Source organism: Acinonyx jubatus, chromosome B1 (genome assembly GCF_027475565.1).
Source record: "Acinonyx jubatus isolate Ajub_Pintada_27869175 chromosome B1, VMU_Ajub_asm_v1.0, whole genome shotgun sequence".
Taxonomy (NCBI): Eukaryota; Metazoa; Chordata; class Mammalia; order Carnivora; family Felidae; genus Acinonyx; species Acinonyx jubatus.
The window spans coordinates 111003969-111031768 of record NC_069382.1 but is presented as its reverse complement, the minus strand read 5'-3'; the positions used below and the strand labels follow the sequence as shown (position 1 = coordinate 111031768).

General features: G+C 40.2%; 1 protein-coding gene across 5 annotated transcripts in view; it reads right to left on the bottom strand.

The window, feature by feature from the left end:
• Window positions 1-11530: 11530 nt before the first annotated feature.
• CFI (complement factor I) overlaps window positions 11531-27800 on the bottom strand; it is an 82177-nt gene continuing 65907 nt past the window's right edge. For all 5 annotated transcript variants that reach the window (XM_027062404.2, XM_053217065.1, XM_053217066.1 and 2 more), the window contains 7 exons: window positions 25593-25616; window positions 22776-22811; window positions 20339-20442; window positions 20067-20170; window positions 17063-17340; window positions 13516-13620; window positions 11531-11932 (listed from right to left, as the gene is read on the bottom strand). In XM_027062404.2, the coding sequence (XP_026918205.2) occupies window positions 11715-11932; window positions 13516-13620; window positions 17063-17340; window positions 20067-20170; window positions 20339-20442; window positions 22776-22811; window positions 25593-25616 (869 nt within the window). In that variant the 3' untranslated portion in view covers window positions 11531-11714. The remainder of the gene's footprint in view (window positions 11933-13515; window positions 13621-17062; window positions 17341-20066; window positions 20171-20338; window positions 20443-22775; window positions 22812-25592; window positions 25617-27800) is intronic.

Here is a 27800-nt window from a genome sequence, read left to right as displayed (position 1 = left end):
CATTAATATTCTTTTTTTCTTTTTTTAATTTTCTATAGCATTGATTTATGCTCTAATTGTTATTATTTCCTGTCTTTTCTGTTTTTGGGTTTTATTTGCTGTTATTTTTTCAGTTCTTTAAGGTGTAAGGTTACGTTGTATATCTGAAACCTTTATTCCTTCTTAAGGAAGGCCTGTATTGCTATATCTTGCCTCTTATGACTGCCTTAGCTGCATCCCAGAGGTTTTGGGCTGTCATGCTATCTCATTTTCATTGGCTTCTATGTACTTGTTAATTTCCTCCTTAATTTTTTTGGTTAACCCATTCATTCCTTAGTAGGATGTTCTTTAATCTCCAAGTATTTGTTGTCTTTCCAAATTTTTTCTTGTGGTTGATTTCGAGTTTCATAGTATTGTGGTCTGAAAATATGCATAGTATGATCTCAATCTTTTTGATCTTGTTGAGGGCTGATTTGTCACCCAGTATGTGATCTATTCTGGAGAATGTTCCATGTGCACTCAAAAAGAATGTGTATTTTGCTGCTTTAGGATGAAATGTTCTGAATATATCTGTAAAGTCCATCTGGCCCAGTGTGTCATTCAAAGCCATTGTGTCCTTTTGATTTTCTGTTTAGATGATCTGTCCATTGTTGTAAGTGGGGTGTTGAAGTCCCCTACTATTATGGTATTTTTTCTGTATGTTTGTGATTAATTGAGTTATATATTTTGGTGCTTTCAGTTGGGGGCATAAATATTTACAATTGTTAGATCTTCTTGTTGGATAGCCCCTTAATCATCATGCCCTTTTTCATCTCTTGTTACAGTCTTTATTTTAAAATCTAGATTGTCTGATATACATATGGCTACTCTGGCTTTCTTTTGGCGACCATTAGCATGATAGATAGTTCCCCATCCCCTTACTTTCAATCTGAAGGTGTCTTTAGGACTAAAATGGGTCTCTTGGAAATAGCATATAGATGGATCTTGTTTTCTTATCCATTTTGTTACCCTATGACTTTTGACTGGAGTGTTTAGACTATTGACATTTAGAGTGAATACTGAAAGATAAGAAATTATTGCCATTGTGTTGCCTCTAGAGTTGGAGTTTCTGGTGGTGTTCTCTGGTCCTTTCTAGTCTTTGTTGCTTTTGGTCTTTTTTGTTTTGTCTTTTCTCCTCTCAGAGAGTCCTCCTTAAAATTTCTTGCAGGGCTGGTTTAGTGGTCACAAACCCCTTTAGTTTTTGTTTGCCTGGGAAACTCTTTATTTCTCCTATTTTTCTCACAAATTTTAAAGTTTATTTATTTTCGAGAGACAGAGACAGAGCATGAGCAGGGGAGGAGCAGATAGGGAGGGAGACACAGAATCTGAAGAAGACCCCAGGCTCTGGGCCATCAGCACAGAGCCTGATAGGGGCTCAAACCCACAAACCATGGGATCATGACCTGAGCTGAACTCAGATGCTTAACTTATTGAGCCACCCAGGTACCCCTCTCCTTCTATTTTGAATGACAGCCTTGCTAGATAAAGAATTCTTGGCTATAGGGGCACCTGGGTGGTTCAGTTGGTTGAGTGTCTGACTTTGGCTCAGGTCATGATCTCACTGTTCATGGGTTCAACCCCGCATTGGGCTTTGGCTCCAGCTTGGAGCCTGGAGCCTGCTTCGGATTCTGTATCTCCCTCTCTCTCTGCCTCTCCCCTGCTCTCACTCTGTTTCTCTCTCTCAAAAATAAACATTAAAACAAAAGAATTCTTGCTGTATATTTTGCCAATTTAGCATGTTGGATATATCCTGCCACTCCTTTCTGGCATGTCAAGTTTCTGTGGATAGGTCTGCTGTGAACCTGAACTGTCTTCCCTTACAGGTTAAGGACTTTTTTTTCCCTTGATGCTTTCATAATTCTTTCCCTGTCTGTGTATTTTGTGAATTTGACTATTATATACCTTGTTGATGCTCAGTTTTTGTTGAATATAATGGGAGTTCTCTGTGCTTCTTGAATTTTGATGTCTGTGTCTTTCCCCAGGTTAGGAAAGTTTTCTGCTATGATTTGCTCACATAAATCTATCCCTTTTTCTCTCTTTTCATCTTCTGGAACTCCTATGATTAGATGTTATTCCTTTTCAGAACTGAGTTCTCTAATTCTTATATTATGCTCTTTTGCCTTAGTTTCCCTCTTTTTTCCTGCTTTTTTATTCTCCATAATTTTGTCTTCTATATCGCTGATTCGCTGCTCTGCTTCATCCGTCTATGCCGCCGTGATATCTATTCAAGATTACATCTGTTACAGTGTTTTTAATCTCATCCTGGCTAGATTTTACTTCTTTTATCTCCACAGAAAGGGACTCTGCTTTTTTCAACCACAGCTAGTATTATTATTTTCATGATTCTAAATTCTAGCTCAGACATCTTGCTTATATCTGTGTTGATTAAGTCCCTTGCTGTCATTTCTTCTTGTTCTTTCTTTTGGGGTGAATTCCTTCATTTTGTCATTTTGGAGGAAGAAAAAGAATGAATAAAATAAGAAAAGAAAATTAAGAAGATTAAAAACAACACACAAAAAATCAAATAAAGGAAGCTAGATCCTAGGTATGTTTCGGTCTGGTTGTTGAAAGAAGCTTGATTGAATAGAGAAAAAGGGAAAGAAAAGAAAAGGAAAAAGAAAAAAGAAAAAGGAAGAAAACATTTAAAACTTAAGAAAGTGTATACAATAAAATAGAATAAAATGAATTGGAGAAGGTAAAATAGAATTAAAAAAATAAATTTCCAAAAAAATATATAGAAAATTATTAACAATTTTTATATAAAAACGGAAAATAAAAATATTTTTTCTATTTTTGTATCCAAGAATAAGAAACAGGAAAAGAAAAAAAGAAAAAAGAAAACACAAAACCAACCAAAAAACACCTAAATAGGTTGGACCAGCAAGCAAAATGAAATCCAAATGAAATTACATCCAGTTTCCCCTAGAGGTCAAACTATGAAGCATTTTATAGTGCATACATTAAGCAGGCAGAGACTGTGGTCGTCCTCTAGGGCTTGGTTGGTGCAGTTGGACAGGGCTTGGTGCAATGTCTCTGTTCTCCATTATGTGGTGCTGCTTAGCTTACTGGGGTGGATCGGGTGTGGCGCGTATGTGCATGTTTGTGCACATGTGCAGGAAAGGTGAAAATGGCATCACCCAGCTTCCCAGTGTCTAGCATCAGAACTCTGTGCTCTACCCCACCGGCAGCTCTCCTTTGTCTCTGGCTTCCTTCCACTCTCTGCTTCTACATGGTCTGCATCCAAGCTGTCAGCCTGCCGGGTGGCACCTACCTCCTGAATTTTATCTCAGATGGGACTGTATTTCCAAACCCCTCACTTCTGAGGGGCCTGTGGCTTGGACCCACTCTGACCTTTTGGAGAAGGGTCTTGCCAAGCAATGGCCAGATGCTGGTTTGTCCCCGGGAATGTTCCTGTGATCACCCTGCTGTAGAGGCTCAGAGGTTGTGACTAGATGCTGGCTTGCCTCCAAATAAATTCATGAAATCTTGTAGCGGCAGTGTTTCAGGGATTATGGTAAATCACAATACACAACCCGTGTCAGGTTTCACTGCACCCTGGCATTTTTGTTCTAATACCTGCAATCATATTCTTTGGGGTCCACTGGGACCTTTGTGGGGAGGCTGTACAGCCTCTACCAAATGCCCTCCTAGCAGGGTAGCAGGGAAACTGCTTCTCCCTATGTGGCCTGTGGACCCCTCAGACCTTGCTGCCCGCTCCTGTGGATTTGCCCTTCCCACTAGAGCACTGCCAGGCATTGGGCTGCAGAATTTCCTATTCTGTTCTGCCCTGTTTGTAAAGTCATAATGATATTGGAACCCTCTCCTTTCTCCTTTCTCCCTTTCTTGTTTGGGCAATTGTGGGTGCATCCACTTTCTCTTTCTCTCCAACTACTTTCATGGGGGGTGCTTTTCCTGTATTCTCCCCCCTTTTTCTGTCCTCTCTCCTCAAATACCTCTCTATCCTACGCGGCTTCTCTCTCCCCCAGTTCATGTCTCTGTGCCATGTACCTGCCAAGTTCTGTGGCTCAGGTTATGCAGATTGTTGTGTTAATCCTCAGATCAATTTTCCAGGCATGTAAAATGGTTTGATGCTGATCTTGCTGCATTTCGGGGACAAGAGAAGCAGAGAACATCCATGCTGCTCCACCATCTTGGCCCCTCCACTCACTTTAGTCTCATCTAATTTCTTAACTACAGCCTCTCCTCTGAGGAGTCAGATTTATTCTTCTCTGTCTAAATTCTCTTTAGGGATTAAATTCTCAAACTCCAGTTCCTTGGACTGATAGAGTTGTTGTTCCCTTTTTCTCTTAAACAAATTTCTGTTTCCAGTCTGTTACCCACAGGAATCACCACCATCTTTCCAGTAAACAAAATTCTAAGTTTTATTTTCACATTCTCTTCATATTCAGTCATTAGATATTTGTTGTTCTGCTGCACTAATTCCAAGACTTACTTTTCCCCTGAATTCCTGCTGCCAGATACTAGAGTTTGGCATTGACTACAGGACCAACTATATAACTTGCAGGGCTCATTACAAAATAAGATTGCAGGCTCCTTGTTCAAAATGTTTTAAGAATTTCAAGGTGATGACAGGAGAGCATTAGAGCAAGTGTGAAACACTTACTACCTCAGTGCCTGGTACATCTGTCTGCACAGGATGCATGCCCATGAAGCCAGCCCTGACTGACCCTATCATGTAACTTCTCAATGACCCACTTCCATCCTTTCTTCCTAATAGCTAGCACAAAAGGTTTTAAATCAGTAGAACTTATTATTATTGGGACAGATACTAATGGTTGCAAACCCACAGTTATCTTCCAAGTCTTTCCTGCTAGCAAATGGCCAGGTTGTCTAGATACACTTTGGCTGTGGATGGTCAGGAGCTGAAGCCAGGAAACCAGCTAGGACATAATGAACCAGGTAAGACATTATTATTGGTTGGCCCAGGGAAGAAGCAGTGGTGGTGTGAAAGTGGTCACATTTTAGATATAACTTGATAGTAGAGCCAACAATATGGTATATGAGGGAAAGAGGAATCAAGGGATGACATTAAAGTTTTGGTTTAAACAGTTAGGATAGTGAGTTCTTACTAATTGAAATAGAGAGGATTCTAAAAGGAGATTTCAGGGAAAATTTAGGAAATTAATTTTAGACATACCATTTTTGAGAAGCTTATTCTGAATTTGTAGTTCAGAGGTGGGATGAGGACTAGAAATGAATTTGGAAATCATCAGCATAGATACGACTTTTAACACCATGGGACTAGAAGAGATCCTTTAAAAAGTGAGTGTGTAAAGAGAGGTAGAACAAAGTTTAAGTCATAGGAGGTCAGGGAACAAAGAAGCAGTAAAGGAGGCTGAAAAAGGGCAGCCAAGTGCAGCAGGAGAGTGCTATATTGCAGAGTGCTATAAGAAAAACAGAACCATCACTTTGACTGATGTGGAGGAAGATGAAGACGTGATATTGATCATTGGATTTAATAACATGGAGGTCATGGTGAACACCACAAGATAAGTTTCAGTGGAATATTGGGGACAAAACACATTTGTGGTCAGAGGGAAAAAAAAAAGGAAGAGGAATTGGGAGAAGCAATTTTAATCAATATTATCAAAACAGAAGTGCCTGGTTGGCTCAGCTGGTTGAGGGTCCGACTCTTGATTTCAGCTCAGGTCATGATCTCATAGTTTGTGAGATAAAGCCCCATGTTGGGCTCTGCATTGACAGCACAGAGACTGCTTGGGATTGTCTCTCTCCCTCTCTCTCTGCCCATTCCACACCCCTCCCCCCAGCCCTCAAAATAAATAAATAAATATTTTAGAAATATTGTCAAAACAAAATTACAAAATTATAAAATATGCTGTATTTGTGCTGATTCTTGTCCAAATGATACATGTGCCTTGGAATGGGATCTTCTGACTGGTTGAGACTAGGCTGTGTTTTCTTTTCTTTTCTTTTTTTCTTTTTTTAATGTTTATTTATTTAAAAAATTTTTAAATGTTTTATTTATTTTTGGGGCGCCTGGGTGGCTCGGTCGGTTAAGCGTCTGACTTCGGCTCAGGTCATGATCTCACGGTCCGTGAGTTTGAGCCCCGCGTCAGGCTCTGTGCTGACAGCTCAGAGCCTGGAGCCTGTTTCCGATTCTGTGTCTCCCTCTCTCTCTGCCCCTCCCCTGTTCATGCTCTGTCTCTCTCTGTCTCAAAAGTAAATAAACGTTAAAAAAAAAATTAAAAAAAAATAAATGTTTTATTTATTTTTGAGAGACAGAGAGTGACAGAATGCGAGTGGGGAAGGGTCAGGGAGAGAGAGGGAGACACAGAATCTGAAGCAGGCTCCAGACTCCTAGCTGTCAGCACAGAACCTGGTGCGGGGCTCGAACTCAGGAACCGTGAGATCATGACCTGAGCCAAAGTTAGAGCTTAACTGACTGAGCCACCGAGGCGCCCCTAGGCTGTGTTTTCCACTCCAATTATAAGCATAATCAGTCAGATACACCTTCTAGAAACCCCTAATGATCACTTCACTGTCATAGACATCAAGGAACATGACGGTATTAATGAGTAAGAATGCAAAATTTATTGGCTTTAATGTAATATATTAACTCAGAATGTGTGGAAAGCAGAGTCCTGTGTTACCTGAAAGAACACAACATCAACAAAATGCAAATGATCAAGGGCAGTTTCTATTTTCTAGTCTTTCCTAATGTCTCATCAAATGGCCTGAACAATGTTATTGTGATGAAAATAATACAGAGTGGTGAAACCCTTCCAGATGTAATGATCAATCTTTGCCCAGTGATAAGGCTGATACATTGCTTTCTAAAAAGAGCTCACAAGAAGGGGAAATAAGTGCTAGTTTCCAGCCTCTGCTTTTAAAAAAATTAAAAATTAATGGTGTGAATAGCTTTCAACCCTGGAACAAAGTGAAAGAAAAGAGATGACTACACCAGATCTGCAAGCATGGGCTGGTTCCATGATTTATTGAAGATAATGGTTCTCCTTTTGGGGAGGTCTATTAGGCAAATGTGATCAGTATTTTAGACTGTTTGGGCTGCTGTAACAAAATACCACTGATTGGGTGATTTATAAACAACAGGCATTTATTTCTCACAGTTCTGAAGGCTGGAAGTTGAAGATCAGGGCACCAGAGTAGTTAGGTCCTGGAGAAGGCTGTCATCCAGTTTGTACACGACTGACCCTCACACGGTGGGAGAGAGGTGGGGTTTCTGGAGTCTCTATTGTAAAAATAGTAATTCCATTCATAAGGGCTCCACCCTCATGACCCAAACACCTTCCAAAGACCCCACTTCCTAATACCATTACACTGGGCATTAGGATTTCAACATATGAGTTTTGGGAGAACACAAACACTCAAACACAGCAATCAAGGAAGGGATTTTCAAGTGATCTCGGTGGGCAGAATGTAAGATTACTCAGCACACAGAGAGGGTGTACTGGACAAGATGGAAAGGAACCCACTTGGGTGCAATTGCAGGGTTTTAGACCATCAGGATTAATTCAGGTGTATGTGGTTTCTCTAGGCTGGGTTTCTGGCTACTTCCAGAAATCTAGAGCCAGATTTTTCAGGTTCATATTTCCTACTGCATCCTATACATCCTTCCTAGGCTCCCAAAAACCTCACAGCTTCAAAATATCCTTAACTAACCAAACCTGCTTCTCTCTCTGTTTCCTTTATTTCTTCAATCAATGGCAACAGCAACCATCTCACTATCCAAGAGAAAACTTGGGAGTTATTCTAGACTCCTACCCCTTTTCCTAGTGCCCTGTCACCTCTTTATGTCCCCAGCTGCCAGCTATTTCACTCCTTAACTTATCTGGAATCAGGACCACCCTCTTTAAAAGTGCCCTGCTGTAGTTTGTACCTTCGTCATTTTTCATTTGGATCACTCCAAAAGTTTCTTAACTGTCTTTCCTACCCTCCCCTCATCCCCTCCAGTACATCTTTCTCAGTGCCTCCACTGTGAACCTTCCAGAGTCCTTCAGTGGTCCCAACTCTGGCATGAAGCCCTCTTTGATCTGCCCTTTCCTCTCTCTCCAGCTCCTCCCCTGCACCCTGGGCTCCAGTCATGCTGAACTACTGTCTGTCCCCTTTTGTACTTGGCTCCTCAAGCCACAGAGCCCTGCATTTATATATGCCTGGAAATTTCTTCCATAATTCAGATTAAGCTCACCTCTGGGGAAGCCTTCTTTGACACTTCAGGCTGATTTATGAGTCTCCCTTGAGTTTTCCTCTCCATCCATACCTGGCAAAGTGCAGCTTTATAATTTAGATTTCCATCTCCCTCATAGGATAGTGAACTCTGAGGCCATGGTTAAATATAAGATGATGGCAGCACTCCACATCTCATGAGCTCTGTTTGTTGACCACCTTGAGGAAAGGCCATACTAACTCAAAGAAGCAGTAGTGGCAGAGGGTCAAGCAGTAGCATCCAGTGCCAAGCCTCAGTGCAAGCTGTAAATGGAGCCTGGGACCCAAGCTCCTGGTAGTGGGAGTCTTTATAAGCAGTCCTACAGTAGTCTTTGAGCATTATGCCCAGATGCATAGCCAATTCTCTGGCTTTCCTGGAGATTCGGTGAACTGCATAATATCTTTGAAGACATCTTTTTTTCGTTAAACCAATTAGATTGGCTTCTGTGGTCTGCAACCAGGAACCCTCACATAGACCTCTGAACTGGGAGTCCAGTCATCTCACTCCTGCTGTTCCCAGTCTCTGTCACATGGAGTCACTATGGAGAAGCTGGCTCTTCACTCTTCAGGCCTGACTCTGGTCCACTCTGCTGCGAAGCCTCCAGGTCCCAGGTCACTGTGCAGACTGGTTTCGTCCTTCAAGGAGTCAAGATGCTATGTTCTCCCAGCTTGCAGCCCTTAGTACTCAAACCCAGACATCTTCTAAGATGCTACATGCTCCAGGTTTGCTGGGTCAGGACAAGGTGGTGATTTAAAAATATGCCACAAATTTTTTGACACCTCTCCCATCAAGAGATGGATTATATTTTTTCCCTTTAACCTGGTCAGGTCTTTGCAATGGAAGCAAGGCTAAATGACTTCCAAGGCCAGGTTTATAAAAACAAATGCTGTTCCTGTTTGCAGCTTCTCTTGGGACACTTGTCAGTTGCTAGGTGAGAAGTCTAGTGTCCCTGAGACCTCATGTTGAGAGCTCAAGTGGAGAGACCACATGGAGAGAGAGATGTCAGAGAAGCCCCAGCTGTTTGAGTTCTCCCAGCCCAAGTACCAGACATGTGAGTGAAGAAGACTTCAAGATGACCCTTACCCCAGCCCTGTCTGACATTTGAATCACTCCAAAAGTTTCTTAACTGTCTTTCCTACCCTCCCCTCATCCCCTCCAGTACATCTTTCTCAGTGCCTCCACTGTGAACCTTCCAGAGTCCTTCAGTGGTCCCAACTCTGGCATGAAGCCAGAGTTGAAGAACTGGCCCAGTCAATCCCCAGACACAGGAGGAAATAATAATTAATTGTTATTTTGATGAATATCTTAGGGTCTTTCTAACACAGCCATAGATAACCAAATACTCTCTTGCATTCAGTGAAAAAAGGAATTAAAAATCTGGACAGCATGGGAGGGGAGGAGGAGTTAGTGTTTAATGGGCACAGAGTTTCATTTTGCAAAGATGAAAAATTTCTGGAGATGGTGATGGTCACACAACAATGGGAACATACTTAATGCTCCTGAATGGTATACTTCAAAATGGTTAAAAAACAAAACAAAACAAAACAGTGTATGTATATGTTGCCAAAATTTTTACAAAGGAAAAAAAAATCTGGGCAGTAAGCAATTTTGGAATGTATGTAGAAATGGGCATTTCTATTATTAAAACAATCCAGGACTGAGCCCCAGGCATTGAAGGTGATATTTATGTGAAAAATATATCTGTCTTCAGGATGATGACAGCTGCATTTTAAAGAATAATAAAAGCAGCTAATGTTTCTTCACTGAGCACCTCCTACGAACCCAGTGCTAGGGATGCGGGCAGAAGGCAGGCCGTCTCTCTTCTCCTGTGTCTCACAGTGTAGTAAGGGGAAGGCAGTAGTGGGTGTGTGAGCATCATGGGGAAGAGGCAGAGGAACAAATGAAAACAGAACATGTTGGGTGATGACAAGTGCTGTGCTGAGATTACAGCAGGTTCATGTGATAGAAAACCTGCTGGGGTGTCTGGGTGGCTCAGTCGATTTAGAGTCCAATTTTGGCTCAGGTTGTGGTCTTAAGAGTTTGTGGGTTCGAGCCCTGCATTGGGCTCTCTGCTGCCAGCGCAGAGCCTGCTTCAGATCCTCTGTCCCCTCCCCCCCCACCCTGTCCCTCCCTCACTCACGCATGCTCTCTCTCTCTCTCTCTCTCCCAAAATATAAACATTAAAAAAAAGAGAAAGAGACTGGGGCCTATTGTACATTGGGTCCACAGGAGAGCCCTGAAAAAGTGCCACTTACTGAGGAGGGAAGGACAGATTTAAGAAGGGGCAGTTTTGGGTTGCCCATGTTTCTTTTGAACTGTTATTAGATACCCAGATGGAGTTGTCAAGTGCTCAGTGAAATACTAGTCTGGAGTTTAGAAAGACCGGGGCTGGAGATAGGGGTTTGTGAGTCATGGGACTGTGGATGGGAGTTAGAGATGACTCTAAGTAAGATCACTAGGGAAAACACAAAGTGAAAGAAGTGACCAGAAGGAAGAGGTTGAGAAGGATTCCAAGATCAGCAGCCACGGAGGCAGCAGACCAGGCAGAGTATGATGTTGACTATGTCTACTGCTGCTGCAGCAGTGGGGGATGAGCCAGTCACACTGTAAGGTTTGACGCCCATGAGGGCAGTGGTTGTGTTGTGGAGTCTGTGGAGAGGTTTAAAAAGAGGGTCAGGGAGGACTTGTGAAACGGGGAACTAAAGACAAATCCTTAAAGAGAACTTCTAACACTTTTTTTTCAACTGTTTTTTTTTTTAATTTTTTAAATGTTTATTTTTGAGAGCGAGAGAGAGACACAGAGCGTGAGTGATGGAGGGGCAGAGAGAGAGAGGGGGACACAGCATCTGAAGCAGGCTCCAGGCTCTGAGCTGTCAGCACAGAGCCCGATGGGAGGCTTGAACCCACAGACCTACCAGATCATGGCCTACGCTGAAGTCGGATGCTTAACTGACTGAGCCACCCAGGAGCTCCGAGAACTTCTAACAGTTAAAAGAAGCAGAGAAACGGGACAAGAGCTGTGGGGTCAGTTATTTCTCTGAGACAAGTACTTTGCAACCATTTTACTTTAGTATGTGTCTCCATTTTCTCAGAATTCTAGTTTCCATTTTAAAGGTAGAAAATGAGACACAAAGAAGATCATGAAGTGCCCAGGGTCAAGTAATTAGTAGGTGGTAGAATTGGGGTTTGAATACAGGCTTATGTGAATCAAGTATCATGCAACTAGCAAAACCTTTAGTATAGTCAATATACCATTCCTGTATGAAGAGATAATTTAATCACATTTTCTAATAAACAAAACATGTATGCTCGACTAAAATATTTATTTGATAATTTACAGCAAAGTTCTAATATGGCTTTGTTAGAGATCTTTAAAAATATCCAATAAAATATGCTTTATTATTTTTTCCTTAGAGAAGTACTAATCCTGTAGTATCATTTCAATCAAAATCCAACTCCCAAGAGGAAAAGAGCAGAAGAGATCACAATTTCATATATTGTACTGAGAAATAAGAGACCTTCCTACATGATAGCTAATCCAGTCAAAATAATTGGCCACTTTAGTGTAAACACCAGGGAACTCTGGTTTTCCGCAGTTTTCACCCCAACTCACAACACCCCAAACATAAGTCACATTGTTGATATCTTGACAGACTAAGGGGCCTCCAGAGTCCCCTTTACAGGCATCGATGGAACCATCATCTGTACCTGGAAAAGACAAAGGGAAAAGAAAATCACACATGTACTTCCATTTGCGGAGGCCACCATGCTGACTTCCTGTCTCCTCCACCAATGCGTGTACCAACTTTGGCTCTCTTACACTTTCCTAACACGAAATAACACATAATTTCTTACAGGTCCCTACTGGGCACATACAGTTGTATACTTTGTCTTCTGCTCATTCTGCAAATTTAGTGAGTGTTTCCCTTGCTTCCTCTATTTTATGCAAATTTATACTCTGATGAGATTGCAATCTGAAAGTGGCATCCAAGGCTGATTGGGAAAATAATAGGAATACTTAGTGCTTATTGAGTGCTTAGTATGTATTAGCCATTCATTGTTTTAATCCTAAACAACAACCCTACAAGGCAAGTATTATTATCCCTATTTTAAGATGAGACAAATAAGGCACAGAGAGGTTAACTAATTCGTCCAAGGCCATACAGTTAATAAGTGGCAAGAGGTTGGACTTGAAATCAGGCACCCAGACCTCAGAGCTTTTCCTCTTAATTGTGTTAATTGTCTTCCAACAGGTTTTGTGAAATTCTCCCCTTTTGTCCTCTGGAATTCCGAACTCCATTTAAGAAGGGAGGGAGGGCACAGGGAATGGTCTGTTTATTTTCTTCTCACTCTTAGGACTTTCTAAGGTTTTTAAGTCAGTGATCCAAAAAGTTACAGGATGTCAATAACTTTGCATTTTTCTGTAATACACTATTTATAAGTGGTTTTAATAAAGCATCCTAGGGGTGCCTGGGTGGCTCAGACAGTTGAGTGTCTGACTCTTGATTTTGGCTGAGGTCATGATCCCTGGGTTGTAGGATCGAGCCCTGTGTCCAGCTCTGCCGTAAGTATGGAGCCTGTTTAATAATCACTCTCCCTCCCTCTGCTCCTCTCCCCAACTTGCGCATGTTCTCTCTCTCTAATAAAAAAATTAAAAAAGCATCCTAAATGCATTGCCCTGCCTGGTTCCCTGCCCTTGGGTCACCACCAAAGTAGGAACTGTTGTAGCTGTGTTAGGTAGGGGTACTAGCAACACTATGATATTAAAGAAGACACTGGCAGGTCTCATAAGAAGTGCAATGGGATTTCTGAGGAGGGAGAATTTACTTCCAACTGGACCCATTTGAAATGAGATAACTCAGATTTTTATGTAGAAGAAGTTTGGGTTTGGATCCTGGACATATCCCTTCTTGTCTGTAAGACTTCGGGCAAGTTTTACACCTGCTCTGCATCTCAGTTTCCTATTTACTAAGATCCCTAATTTTGCAGATGAGGAAACTTGCTCAAGGTCACATGAGTAGTAATTGGTAAAAACTGAGATATAAACCCAGGCAGTCTGGATGCAGAGTCTGTGCTCTTAGTTACTTGCTATACTGCTGTATGATAGCATAAGGAAGATTTTTCTTCTTAGTTTAGCATGAGGGAACTTGAACCAACAGGAAGGGAAGCAACAGCCAGAAGGTCCAATTGAAGGGTCCAGGGCCCAGAGCAAGGGTGCAGATTTGGTGAGGAGGAGAGATGGTTGGCAGAGGGTATACGTACACATCTTAGAGAAACCACTTAGTGCTTACCTGCACATTCCATTTTTTTTTCAAAGTAGCGACCCGGGTAAAACTTGGAGCAGTTGTTTATTAGCTTAACTTCACCCCAGTGAAGTGAATAGACTTTTTGGTTATCTAAGCATAGTGAGAGAACAAACAGACATTTACAAGTCACAAATGAGGAATACCAATAAATACTTATTCTCATAACTTAGTGAACCATGAGGAATATAGAAGATTATATACATATTCCCTAATACATTATAGACTTCTGAGATAGTTCATTAGCATATTTAATCACACACTGCTCAGATGTCCAGTTTTTACAACTGTCTTTCTAAAAATAGTTAAGGGGTTGGGGCACCTGGCGGCTCAGTCGGTTGAGCGTCAGACTTTGGCTCAGGTCTTGATCTCACAGCATGGGTTTGATCCCATCGGGCTTTGTGCTGACAGTGGGGAGCCTGCTTCAGATACTCTGTCTCCCTCTCTCTCTTTCTGACCCCCCCACCCCTGTTCATGCTCTGTCTCTCAAAAATAAACATTAAAAATAAATAAAAATAAAGATAGTTAAGGGGCATTACAGAACACATGCCCTAAGTCATACTCATTTAATAAAGACCTGAGATGAAGACGGTATACTCCTTCGCATCTGATTGCTGAGTCTAGTGGGGGAGCTGGGTAGGAGTCAGTGATCAGCATTTTCTAACATAAATAGCTCCTATCGTTTTACAGTCCTGCATTTCCTTGAAAGTGCTTCTTAGAGTGAGAACATCTTTTTAATGTAAGGAGTTAAATGAAGAAAATATATATGAAGTTATCAGTGTGTATGTGTTTTTATGTGTCTAAGGAACTCCATCTCCTAAGTGATTTGAAAGAGAGTCTAGGATTTCCTTTTCATTTAAGTTAGAGATTTGGGACTTGAAAATTTTTCATCCACAGAAAGAGAAGTGGCAGGCACTGTTGCTTATTGACAGTCCAGGGAAGATGAGGAAAACGTTAAGAATACAGGGTGAGATGTCTCTGGTATAAGGAGTGAATCTTTGCCCCATCTCTCCTCCCCCTTTTCCCCAGCTTTCAGCAAATGTTATGCTCTAGGAAGGCAGGGACTAGGCCTGATTCACTAAATGCTATGCCAGCACCCAGCCTCATGCTAGCACAAAGTAGCTGCTTAATAAATATTTATGTAATTCATTAATCCATGAACTCAGTAATTCAATTACACTAAACATCTTATGCCAAATGACATACCCCCTCAGTTAATCTATAAGCTATCAGGAGACAGACACTTCTGGCTAATCCTGAGAGGACACCTCCACGGATCCTAGCTCTGTAGTGAGCACATTGTAGTTAACTGTAAAACTAATATTCTTCTCTTCTGGGAAGCGGGGGAAGACAAAACTCCACCAGAGTATATGGCAAATTAGGAAGGAGTTTCTTCTTTTCTCCTTGAAGTCCTACCTAAAAGGTAATTTTACGATGCTACCTTCTTCAGGTTAAGAGCTTTTTTTTTTTTTTTTAATTAGTAATTTATTATTTCCTCTAACTCAGGAGAAGCCTTTAAAAAACTGGGAACTCCTGTACTATGTGAACAGTTTTTAATGGCTCAGGAGAGTGTTTCCTTCCCTGAGCTCTTGTGTTGTATACTTTGTGAGGCACCTGTCCCATTCTGCTGTCTGATGGTGACATTCATATCTGATGCCTCCTCTGGACTGCAAGTCCCTTGAGAACTGGTCTTTGTCTTTCAATCTTCCAGCCTCTGCACTCTTTGATGACTGTGTCCATATTTTTCATCAGTGAAATCCTAGCATATGCTAATAAACACAGGATGGTTATTAGATGATATCATGGGATCACTTTCATTTTATTGGGTATGAATGGTGTTGTGTTTTTGTTTTATTTTTGTTTTTTTAAGTCCTTACCTGGTAAAGATATCTACTGGAATATTCGTGGGTGAAATTACATGATATCTGGGTTTAATATGCTCCAGGAAAAAATGAATGTGTTGGCGGTGGCGGGGGGGGAGGGGGGTTGGGAGGGTGGGGAGGAGAGGAAATATGTTTAATAGCTCCCAATTGTCCTTCAGATGTATCCTCCACCCTTCAGTGTCCTGCCCCCTGCCCAAAGAGGCTGATCTGGAGGGAATGCCTCAATAGGAACCCCTTAGCCTCTGGTTTCCAACATAAAACCCCAGCACAAGGAAGAGAGGGTAAGAAGAGAGGATAGCAATATTGGGGCTGGCTATAACCTTTAATCCAAAGTCATTGCTTCTCTCAAGGCACCCTGGTCTACCTGAAGCTCTTTCTCTTGGTAACTTCTCCTTCCTCTCATGTCTTCAGATCTAAGAGAGGCTGTTCTGGTACTGTTAGTCCTGGGTTCCTGCATAGACCTTGTAATTCCTCAACTCCCTACCCACATCCTTGTAATTAACCACTTTACAAATAACCCTTCCTAATTATCCTATTGTGATTGTGACTGATGCAGAGAGCTAAAACAAGAACCATTGAGTGTTGGTAACTGGAAACTGGGTGATGGATGAGTAAGTAGATTTATAATACTTTTATCTCTGCTCCTGTGTATATTTGTAAACATAGACGATAAAAAAAATTTTTTTTAAAACAAACGTAAGGACATAATGCCTTCTGGATAAATTAATTACTAACAAAATTTAGTCTTGCATATTCAACCATATGACGCATTTGGGTCAATTTATACGTATTTTTTATACTTTTCAATGTGGCAATTATAAAGAATGTGCTACAGTAGAAGTCTGTAAGACCAGTGTTGTGAAGTTATTTACAAAGAAAATGTAGGAGGTCAAAAGGAAGCTAAATTTCAAATTTAACCCTTCAAGACAAAGGGAAAAGCATTGACTAATTTTAATCAAACTTCAAATTTAGTCAATTTTTCTAATAAATTGTCCCCACATGTCTACAATCTACATCTCTTATTCATACAAACATCCACCTCAAATCTTCTTAGAAGCCTAAGGAATAATTCTTTATGTTTTCTTCCTCTTTGCAGGATGTGACTGTGGGGGCAGGGGGCAAAGAGAATGGGGGAGTGGAGGAGAGAGCAGATTAAAGACTTACCTATACTGTGACTCTTCCCTTGAAAACCATTTTATCTTTCATCCATGTCTCTCTAACAAATCCAGAAAGTCCATGCTACATACGTCCCCCTGTCACTCTACTTTTTTTTTCTTTGTAAATGGTTACCCCTCAACATATGCTTCAAGATCACACAGTGTAGGTATCCTTTGAAACTCTGGATCAGGATCAGCTACATAATTTTCAGGGCCCAGTGAAAAATAAAAACGTGAGGTGGGGGCCTCTGCAAAAATTAGTAAGAATTTCATGACAATGACAGCAGAGCATTACACTAAGCATGGGGCCCTATGGAGCCTGGGGTACTGGGCAACTGCACGGGTCTCATGCCCATGAAGCCAGTCCTGCCTGAATGCTCTTTTTCCTGGATTTAAGGCTATGTTTCTCTCTTTGTACTAGATTAGCTCCTATCCATTTATATTCTCATTTATTCCAGCCCCTGGATTCTGATTAACAAATTTTAAAGCATGTACCTTTTTCTCGGCCCCAGCCAGAAATAATGCATCTGTCATTAGGTTGGAATAGATATGGAGACCAGGGGACACAGGCAGGGACAGAATTAGGCAGCACACATTCTTTTCTGTTTGAGTGTTTTTTCATTTCAATCAAAGCTATGTCATTTTCATAGCTGCTTCCATTGTAGTTTTCATGGATAATAATTTTATTTGCTAGCTGAACAACTAGCTCTTCCTCAGGTCTTAACAGATGTAGAAATGATGTCCATATTTGGTAATGGTGAACTTTACTGACACTATAACAGAAAGGAAAAGTGAGATAAGATATATTTATATTGAGAAAAAAACAATTATAAACATGAACATCTGATGTTTCATCTTTATATTCTCCCTTTTAAAGGACTTTCTTCCTTTTCTCAGATTTTTTAATTGTGAAGCGGTTTGCTGTCGTGAAGCGATTTGATTAAATTTATTGGATACAATTAAAGTCAGTGGGTAAATGAAGAGAGGAATAAGCAATCCATCTAAGTGGTCAATATCAGGGACATACAGAACTCACTAATAACCAGAGATGCCTAGAAGTGGAATGAATTGGCTGCCTCTGGAGTGAGAGCACCATCACTGAAGGTGTTCAAGCAGAGACTAGAAAGCATGTAGCCATGGGGAAATGGGGAATCAGGACACACATCATTACTCGCTACCCCAGAGGTTCTCAGGGTGAAGACCACAGCAGTCACTATCCTGACATTTAAGATTGACTTCATCCTAATACTGCACCTTATTTATTTGCTCACAAGTCTTTCTTCCTGTTGGACTGTGCCACCTTAAGTCAAAGATAGGGTCTAATTCATCTATGGATAGATGCCTGCATCTAGCATTGTGCCTGGAATATATTAGCTGTTTTAAAATTCAGTTGAAATGGTAAATGAGCTAAATATTGTCTCTTATTCTGCCTCACTTAATTTGCACACCAATTTTTACCTCATGGTTTCCAACAAATTGGCATTTACCATCATTTTCTCAGGTAATCACCTAACAGTTAAACCGTGATGTTTCAGGAGCTAATGAGGTATTCGGGATTTCCAAGAATGGTGTGCTTCATATAAATTTTGGTTGTTTTTAAGGACCAGAGGTCCTGAATATTGTTTAAAGGTTAACCCTGTTTATTCATTCAATTTACTCAACAAATACTTAAAGTGTATACCTATAATAGTCAATAAATGACTATTGCCAGGCACTGTGCTAGCTACTGGGCTACAGAAATGAGCAAAATCAGAAATAGTTTCTGCCTTCATGGAGCTCAGGATCTAGATGCAGTATTAAATGGATAATGACAATAATGAGGATATGATTCTACCATGTAAAGTGAGAGGAATCAACAGCACATGGGTTCTGAGAACTTATCAAGATGGCTTTGACTTTAAGGGAATCTGGAAAGATTCTCTGAGGAAGAGAAGATGGGGCTGAGATCTGAATAAAGAGCAGCACTGACTAGATAAACAGGGTAGGAAAGATCATTGCAGGCATGAGAAGTAACACATGAAGGTCTCTTTGCAGCAGGGAGCAAGGTGAACTTGAGTAGCTGAACAAAGTCCAAAACAGGCAGAGCAGACAGCAAGAGTTGAAGCTGTGGGGCAAGATGAAATTGGTGAAGGTAAGTAGGGATCAGATCATATGGAGCCTAATGGGCCATATTAAAAACATCATTTAGAGACATTCAGGTGGCTCAGTTGGTTAAGTGTCCGACTCTTGATTTTGGCTCAGGTCATTATCTCATACTTTGTGGGTTTGAGCCCCGTGTCGGGCTTTGTGCTGACAGTGTGGGGCAGGCTTGGGATTCTCTCTCTCCCTCTCTCTCTCTGCCGCTCCCGCTCATGCTCTCTCTCTCTCTCAAAATAAATAACTAAAAAAAAAAAACCCAACAACATCATTTAGATACTCTAGCAACAAATGAGCCTGGCAAAGCAAGTGTCTGACATTTTCATCATCTCTTAAGGGAGAAGTGGACCAAGTTATATAACTTGTCAGTCTCAGTCTACTAACCTACAAAATATTTACCTCTTAGGGCTGTTAAGAATATTAAGACAACATATGTGAAAGTGCACATACATTATCTAATCTGTAAGAGGTGCTCAATAAATGATGCCTCATTCATTCTAAAGATGAGAACTGAGGCTGGAATCCCAAACTCTGTCCTCCTCCTTGCTGATCTTGACTCGTTATCAATACCTTTTTTGTACTGCCCTTCAGCCACTGGTATGGACTGGATTGGGTTCCCCTAAAATTCATAGGTTGAAGATCTAACCCCCATCATAACTATATTTGGAGATATAGTCTTTAAAAAGGTAATTAAGTTTAAAAAAGGTCATAAGTGGAGCTCTATTCCCATATGATTGATTGGCCTCTTTATGAGAATAAGAAGAGACATCAGTGATGCACGCAGGTACAAAGCAAGCAAGTCAGGGCTGGAGCGGCATGTGAGACAATTAGTACCGAGCTTTGAACATCTTCACTGTCTGGAACACGTATCAAAGACACTTAAGAGGACATGGAAGGTGAAACAATGCTTTGTGTATTTGAAGTCTTTAAATGCATGCAGCTCTTTAAACAACATCCTCATTGAGGTGAGACCAGAGAAAATGCCAGGCTACTATCATTTTTTTATACACTTTTCAGTCATACACTCTTCTCAACAGTTTGGTCCTAACTCTACAAAACGTAGGTACTATCTATTTGCTTTCCCTATTTGCTTCCCATCATGCAAATGTGCTAAGTGACACAACTTGGGACCTATGGGTTTGATCTGACCTTGTCATCTGGGATCAATAATTTGGTCTGGGGGGAAGAACTCAGTAGCTTCTGGGGGGATGGACTCTGGGGTTCCTATCATGAATATTGTAGGGGATTTAGCTGTTAATAGAGTGGAATTTGTCACGTGGTTTTATTTATCATCTGCCACAATCTCTATTACCCATTTTTATTATTTCAAGGAATCCAAAATCATATTGGAGACATTTTTTACCTGACACAGTGTGCAGCAGTTAGAATCCAACAGCCTCCAATATAAATTCCTCCACAGTTGATTTTCTCATTATCCTTAATTGCCACCTGCCACGGGAAGTCTCCCTGTAGAAGACATTGGTGTGGTCACTGCCATTCTACCAGACGGTGGTACAGACAGGAGACCCTAAGATGCGTCCATTGCAAGAATCCCAGTCTCTTATCATTACATATCCTCCCCACCCACTTTTAGTTTCTCAAACTTGGACTGCTCCTGGGAAGTCATAGGTTTACCACTTCTGCTGGCTTTCCTCCGACAACTCGTTTCCTTCGAGTGGGCCGGATGGGTTTAACTCCACAGGATAGTTTTGGGAGAAGTGACTTTATCCGTTTTCTTTCTTCAAGAAAGGAAGAGATTGTATCATTATGATTTTGAACCCATTACTTCTTGATGATCTATGCCACAAAAACAGCAGAGTCACAGCTAAAATAAAACAGTCTGAATTGATTCATAAATTATTTTGGATGCTAAGTGGTACTATTTACCTTGTTTAAAAATTCTGGCTTAATACGAGAACTGGCTTGATTCTCTGAAGTTCTGCTTAAAGACACACTGGGGGCAGAAAGAGGCTAGCTGTGGGGGTTAAATATTTACCAGTCCCTGGCAGATAAAAAATGTCACATGGCCAGGCATACTCAGGACGAGGGTCTCATTCAGAAATCATCAGAATGAGATGATAACACGGGCACCTATATCTTCTCACTTTCATAGTTTTTACTTTTTAGTGGCTGTTCATATGGAATTCTTTTCAATAATATTAATGTTAATGATGTTAACATTTGAGTACTTTCTATGTGTCAGTCCCCATGCTAAATACTTTGTATATAGTTTATCTCATCTAATCATCACATTAACCCTGAGAGGTAACGTGCCAGGGACCCATGGAAAATTCAGGATCAGTGGGCTAAAGGGTGTTTTTTAGTCACTTGACATGTGATGATATTTCCTTTCTCTGTGAGTGTTTAGATGTGGCATACTTGTCACAGAGAACATGGCAGAGAAAGACTTAAGATGTGAATTGGCAAAAGAATTCATGAAAAAGAAGAAGGTAAAAATATAAGAGGTTTTCCTTATTCTTTCTATATATTTTACCACATCACAAAAATTTTTACAAACTTGCTTCTTAGTCCCAAATGAGAAAATTAATATCACTGTCAGTTACTTTGAGCATATAAGAAGGAGGTAGGTCCTTACGGGAGAGAAGTTGTGAGTGAATCTGGGTAGATTTGTTTTTTGTTTTTTTGGTTTCTTCTTTTCCATTTTGTTTTGGTTTTTTTTTGGTCCCACCCGTTCTAAGAACAAGGTTGGGGGAAGAGTGTGATGCTAAGATTTTAAATTTCTTTTTGGACCTTTAAAAAGACAGAGACCTCCTCTAATGAGGACTATGGAAGCAGTTTGGGTACTATCTGAAAACTGATGCTATCTTGCGTAGAAAATAAAGGGCCTTTGTGGAAAATCTCTTCAGACTGATATCTATATCTTTACGATCTAGGGGTGCCTGGGTGGCTCAGTCGGTTAAGTGTCCTACTTTGGCTCAGGTCATGATCTCGCGGTCCGTGGGTTTGAGCCCCGCCTCGGGCTCTGTGCTGACAGTTCAGAGCCTGGAGCCTGTTTCAGATTCTGTGTCTCCCTCTTTCTCTGACCCTCCCTGTTCATGCTCTCTCTCTGTCTCAAAAATAAATAAATGTTAAAAAAAAATTAAAAAAAAAGATCTAAATCTTTTACTCATCACCTGATGAAAAAAAATAGTTAATTAATTTGGGGCCTGGCAATTAGAAGAGAGTCTTACATGAACTTTCACTTAAATTCCCCCCAAACAGGGAGCTATTTATTCCCAATTTGTATTTGAGGTTAAGTTGTTCACCTAAGGTTACACAGTAAATAAATAATGAGTCAGGATGTAACACAAGATTGTCTGACCCAAAAGACAGGGTCAGGGATTTGATGCTTTAATTCATTTGGCTCTTAGTATACAACTGGACAGGATACAGATCTTCACAGACCTTCTGTTATCATACTTCAAAACATTGTAAAAGAACAAGTTAATTCAAGTAAAGTCCATTATTTTTCTATTTCAAAATGTATGTCATGTGCCATGCTGGAAATCTGGTTGTTTTTGACAAAACTGACCTGACAAAGCTCACAGCAAATAAAAAAAGTTTATGTAGGTCTAAAATATTGTTTTCACTTCAAAATTTGCCTTGTGAATGAACCTATTTTTAAAAGCAGTTCCCAAGAAGCATATATATTTGTTTTTCTTAAAAATGATAAGGAAAGGAAAAGAGTAATGTTATTTTTTTCTATTTAATTGATAACAAAGGTAATTGTTGTTTGAATCAATTATACACACACACACACACACACACACACAACATTAAAATGCAGACTTAAACCAGGGAAGCACTAGTAAAACAGAATAATGTTGGGGCATCTGGGTGGCTCAGTCGGTTAAGCGTCTGAGTTCGGCTCAGGTCATGATCTCATAGTTTGTGGGTTCAAGCCCCGCGTCAGGCTTTGTGCTGACAACTCAGAGCTTGGAGCCTGCTTCAGATTCTGTGTCTCCCTCTCTCTTTGCCCCTCCCCAACTCATGTTCTGTGTGTCTCCCTCAAAAATAAATGTTAAAAAAAATTTAAAAACAAACAAAAAACCCCAGAATAATGTTAACTTACCTGCATCCATATTAGCAGTCAAAAGTTCTGTTTCTTCTATAAGAAAACAAAAAGTTCCAATGTTTATCCTTCTGTTTATAATAAAAATTAATTAAAATCATTAAAACTTTGATCATAATTTTCTGTCTTAAAACTTGTCCTCTCTTTAAAAAGGACAGTACAAATCCCCAAATCACACCATCTAATTTCCTTTCTATACCTTGGTAATTGTGAAGGCTCATGATGAACTGTGTAGAAATTTTGCAGGCACAAACTGGGTGTCTTGGTACAAGTAAATGGTGAGACTCCTGGTGCAGTGCTTTTCTGCATTCAGAATGCTTGGGTCAGAGAAGGAAAGCTTCTTTTTCAACTCTGATTCATAAAGTCCTTACATAAGGTAGGGAACAGTGACTAACACTGACCAAAAGAGTACTGAGCTGACATTAAAAAGGCTCTTCTCATTTTGTACATAATAAGGCAGCTCTTCAGGAGTCATACAAAGATATTATAGTAGGCGTTGTTAGTATTAGGCATCTGGGATATAGAAGTTAAAAACATAAACAAAAGATTTTCTCCTCTTCCTTAGACTTTTGCTTGAAGTTCTATGGGATGATTCCATCTTCACTTTGTCATCCTAGAACATTTCAGAGGACAGGATCATGATTTTTTTGAGCTGAGGGGGGTCCAAAGGTGGATTCCCACCAGCATGTTGTTTGGTCTTGGGTGAGGATGTGTCTGTGGATGGCACAGCCCAGAAGGGCAATGTTACTTGACTGCAGCAATCATGAGTCTTGTCTCTGGACAGACATAGCTATATCCACATTCCTAGGTTATTTATTTTCTGGGACAGAGAGAGGCTCTGCTCAGAAGCTTTCACAAAAGCACCCTTATGAATCAAAGAGGAGATTCAAACATTCATATTAAATGCTCAACAAAGGAAGATGAGGAAAGTCCAGTGTAGCTGAGGTGTGCTGGATATTTGAAAAATATCACAGAGCTCCAAAAGCACAAACCACAAGAAAAGTGTCAATGACTTTGATTTACATAAAGATCTCTATTCAACAAAGCTCACTATGGATAAAGTTAATAGATGGGTGACAGAATGGAGGAAGGTATTTGCAATGTCTAAGACTGAAAACGGATTTAACATTTAGAATGCAAATCAACAAGACTGCAACCCCAATGTGAAATTAAGCAAAAGATATGTACTTGCGAAAGGATACAGTAAAGAAAAGGTGGAAACTCAAAAGCTAGTATGAAGAGAAACTCAAAGTCATTGGTTATTATAAAAATTCAAATTGATACATAATGCCATATGGCCTGACAATATGAGACTAGCAAAATTAGAAAGCTGGAGAACACTTAATGTTAGTGAGGATGAGGAGAACCCTCGGGCATTGTTGGAGGTAGAGGTAAGGACTGGTATAGCTCTGCCAAAGAACATGCAGGCAATAGTTAGCCAAGTTAAGTAGATGCATGCCCTGAGACCCAATACTCCTTGTCCAGCTAGATGTCTCAGAGAAATTCTCTCACACATCCTGAAGGAGAGAATATGACTGACAGCTGCGAGTCTGTTACTGAGAAAGTAGGCAGTAAATTGTGAAAGATGAACAGAGGGATTCAGGCAGAAAGTTAGAAGCAAATATTAGATGGACACAGAGCAACACAGATCTTTAAAACTTAATGCTTTATAAAAAGAAATAAAGGAAATATGAGATCTACAACACCATATTATGTGACTTAAAAATGTATGCTCACAAGAGAGTACACTTGGGTAAGAATGTGTACAAACAAGGCATACACATTTTAATACACATTAAAATGGTTGCCTAAGGGGGATGGGAGTAAGGTACTGAAATAAAGGAGAATAAATAAAACAAGAGAGGTGCCCTGCCTAGCCCAATGCTGATTATGTGGAATAAGCAGAGGAGTGTCATGAACGCATCTCTTTGCACCTGAGGTCTGAAGGAAGGAAGGAAGGAAGGGAGGGAGAGAGAGAGAGAGAGAGTGGGAAGGAAGGGGAAAAGGAATAAAGAAGGAAGAAAATAAATTACAGCAAAGAAATAATTGAGATTAGGCATTTAGAATAGGGGTGATCTTGAACATATGAAAGTCCCCCAGGAATTGTAAAAAAATCCTGAGGAGGACCATAAACTTCTGATAGTCATATTATATGAATAATAAAGAAATACTAAACATATGAATTTCATATAAACAATACGGAAATTTATATGAATATAAAGAGATAATAATTCATTTTTATGAGTAACAAAGGGTAGCTCTAAGAGCTGGAGGACTTGGGGACATCTGACTTATAAAAGTAAGTGAGAAAATACCTATCATGAAAAGATCTTATCTCTCCTCTGGTGGCAATTTCTTCAGGAATTGCTTTGGTTTTGAGGAAAGAGTAAAGGAAGAGGAGAAGGGTATTCAGCAAAGGTGAAATGCACCAGGAGCCATTTGGGTGGTTTTTGGTTAGCAGGCCTTGGATGGTGAGTGTGAGAAGGAACGTTTACCACACTGTGAGAAAGGTCTCTGTGCCTACACTAAGGTGAAAGCTGAGCTACTACTATCACATATTATCTGCAATTTATAGCTACACTGACATATAAGAAGATAGCTGTAGTTCTTTTTTGCTTCATTTCTGCAATATCCCAAGAATTTAACTAAAATTTTTACCTTGAGCCACATGTATAAAAACCCCAAATTTACCACAGCAAAGGATAATTTTTGAGAAAAATGCATAATGTCAATATATTGCACATGTATCAGAAAGTGCAATACCTTATCCTTGTTTTCAATTCTGTAATATAAATTTTATGATAAAGAGAGATTTACCTTTAATTTCAGAATGTCCAGGTCCTAAAAAAAAAAAAACAAAAAAACACTCACTGTAGCAAAGAGATCATGTTCACCTGAATATACACAAATCATTAATATTTCAGAAACAGTAAAACAACTTAGTATTTATAAATAGATAAAAGGGAATCACAGTATGTCATCTTTCTTTGATTTTTAATACCACAAAACCAATGTTTCATGTTGCATTTAAACACACACCAAGAAAATAATTTTTACCTGAGTTTTAAAAAGAGATGTATATTTGGGATATATTGGAGCACATCCTGACAGCAAACTTACTATAGAGTCATACAAAATTTATAAGTCTTTAAAACTATTTCTAAGAGGTGGGCTTTCAAGGATAAATGAAACCAAGCTATACTCCAAACTTCCCTTGGTTTAGTGATTCTGATCTGTCCACTGAAAGATCGATGAATATATTAATATTTTTATTTTACATCTCTTCTCTCACTTGCTCTTGCTTAGAGGTGGAATAATTAGAACCACTACTAGAAAACAAAAGGTGGCACTCATTCGAAAGAAGGGTAAACTGGGGGCACGTGGGTGGCTCAGTCAGTTAAGTGTCTGACTTTGGCTCAGGTCATGATCTCACGGTTCACGAGTTTGAGCCCTGCGACAGGCTCTGTGCTGACAGCTCAGAGCCTGGAGCCTACTTGGGATTCTGCATCTCCTTCTCTCTCTGCCCCTCCCCTGATGGCGTTCTGTCTCTTTCTCTCTCACTAATAAATAAACATTAAATAATAATAATAATAATAATAACAACAACAATAATAATAATATGGGGTTCTTGGGTGGCTCAGTCAGTGAAGTGTCCGACTTTGGCTCAGATCATGATCTCACAGTTCGTGGGTTCGAGCCCCATGACAGGCTGTGTGCTGACAGCTCAGAGCCTGGAGCCTGCTGTGGATTCTGTGTTTCCCTCCCCAGCTTGCACTCTGTCTCTCTCTCTCTCTCTCTCAAAAATAAGTAAACATAAAAAAAAAACTTAAAAATAATAACAAGGAAGAAAGAAGAGTAAACTGAGGTAACAATGACAGTTGACTAAATGTATTTTTGATATGGATTCAAAAAATTGATAAAAAAAGTAAGCTTTTATAGTTCACTCCCTTTCAGTAGAATTTTTTTGCCTGATAAGCTAACAAATTGTGTTCTTTGACCTTAAACTTTATTTTTCATTTATTTTTTTATGTTTTATTTTTTTTCAATATATGAAATTTATTGTCAAATTGGTTTCCATACAACACCCAGTGCTCATCCCAAAAGGTGCCCTCCTCAATACCCATCAGCCACCCTCCCTGCCCTCCCACCCCCATCAACCCTCAGTTTGTTCTCAGTTTTTTTAAAAAAAATTTTTTTTTCAACGTTCTTTTATTTATTTTTCAGACAGAGAGAGACAGAGCATGAACGGGGGAAAGGCAGAGAGAGAGGGAGACACAGGATCGGAAACAGGCTCCAGACTCTGAGCCATCAGCCCAGAGCCTGACGCGGGGCTCGAACTCTCGGACCACGAGATCGTGACCTGGCTGAAGTCAGACGCTTAACCGACTGCGCCACCCAGGCTCCCCTATTTGTTCTCAGTTTTTAAGAGTCTCTTATGTTTTGGCTGTCTCCCACTCTAACCTCTTTTTTTTTTTCGTACCCCTCCCCCATGGGTTTCTGTTAAGTTTCTCAGGATCCATATAAGAGTAAAAACATATGGTATCTGTCTTTCTCTGTATGGCTTATTTCACTTAGCATTAACACTCTCCAGTTCCATCCACGTTGCTACAAAAGGCCATATTTCATTCTTTCTCATTGCCACATAGTACTCCATTGTGTATATAAACCACAATTTTTTTATCCATTCATCAGTTGATGGACATTTAGGCTCTTTCCATAATTTGGCTATTGTTGAGAGTGCTGCTATAAACATTGGGGTACAAGTGCCCCTATGCATCAGTACTCCTGTATCCCTTGGGTAAATTCCTAGCAGTGCTATTGCTGGGTCATAGGGTAGGTCTATTTTTAATTTTCTGAGGAACCTCCACACTGTTTTCCAGAGCTGCTGTACCAGTTTGCATTCCCACCAACAGTGCAAGAGGGTTCCCATTTCTCCACATCCTCTCCAGCATCTATAGTCTCCTGATTTGTTCATTTTGGCCACTCTGACTGGCGTGAGGTGATATCTGAGTGTGGTTTGATTTG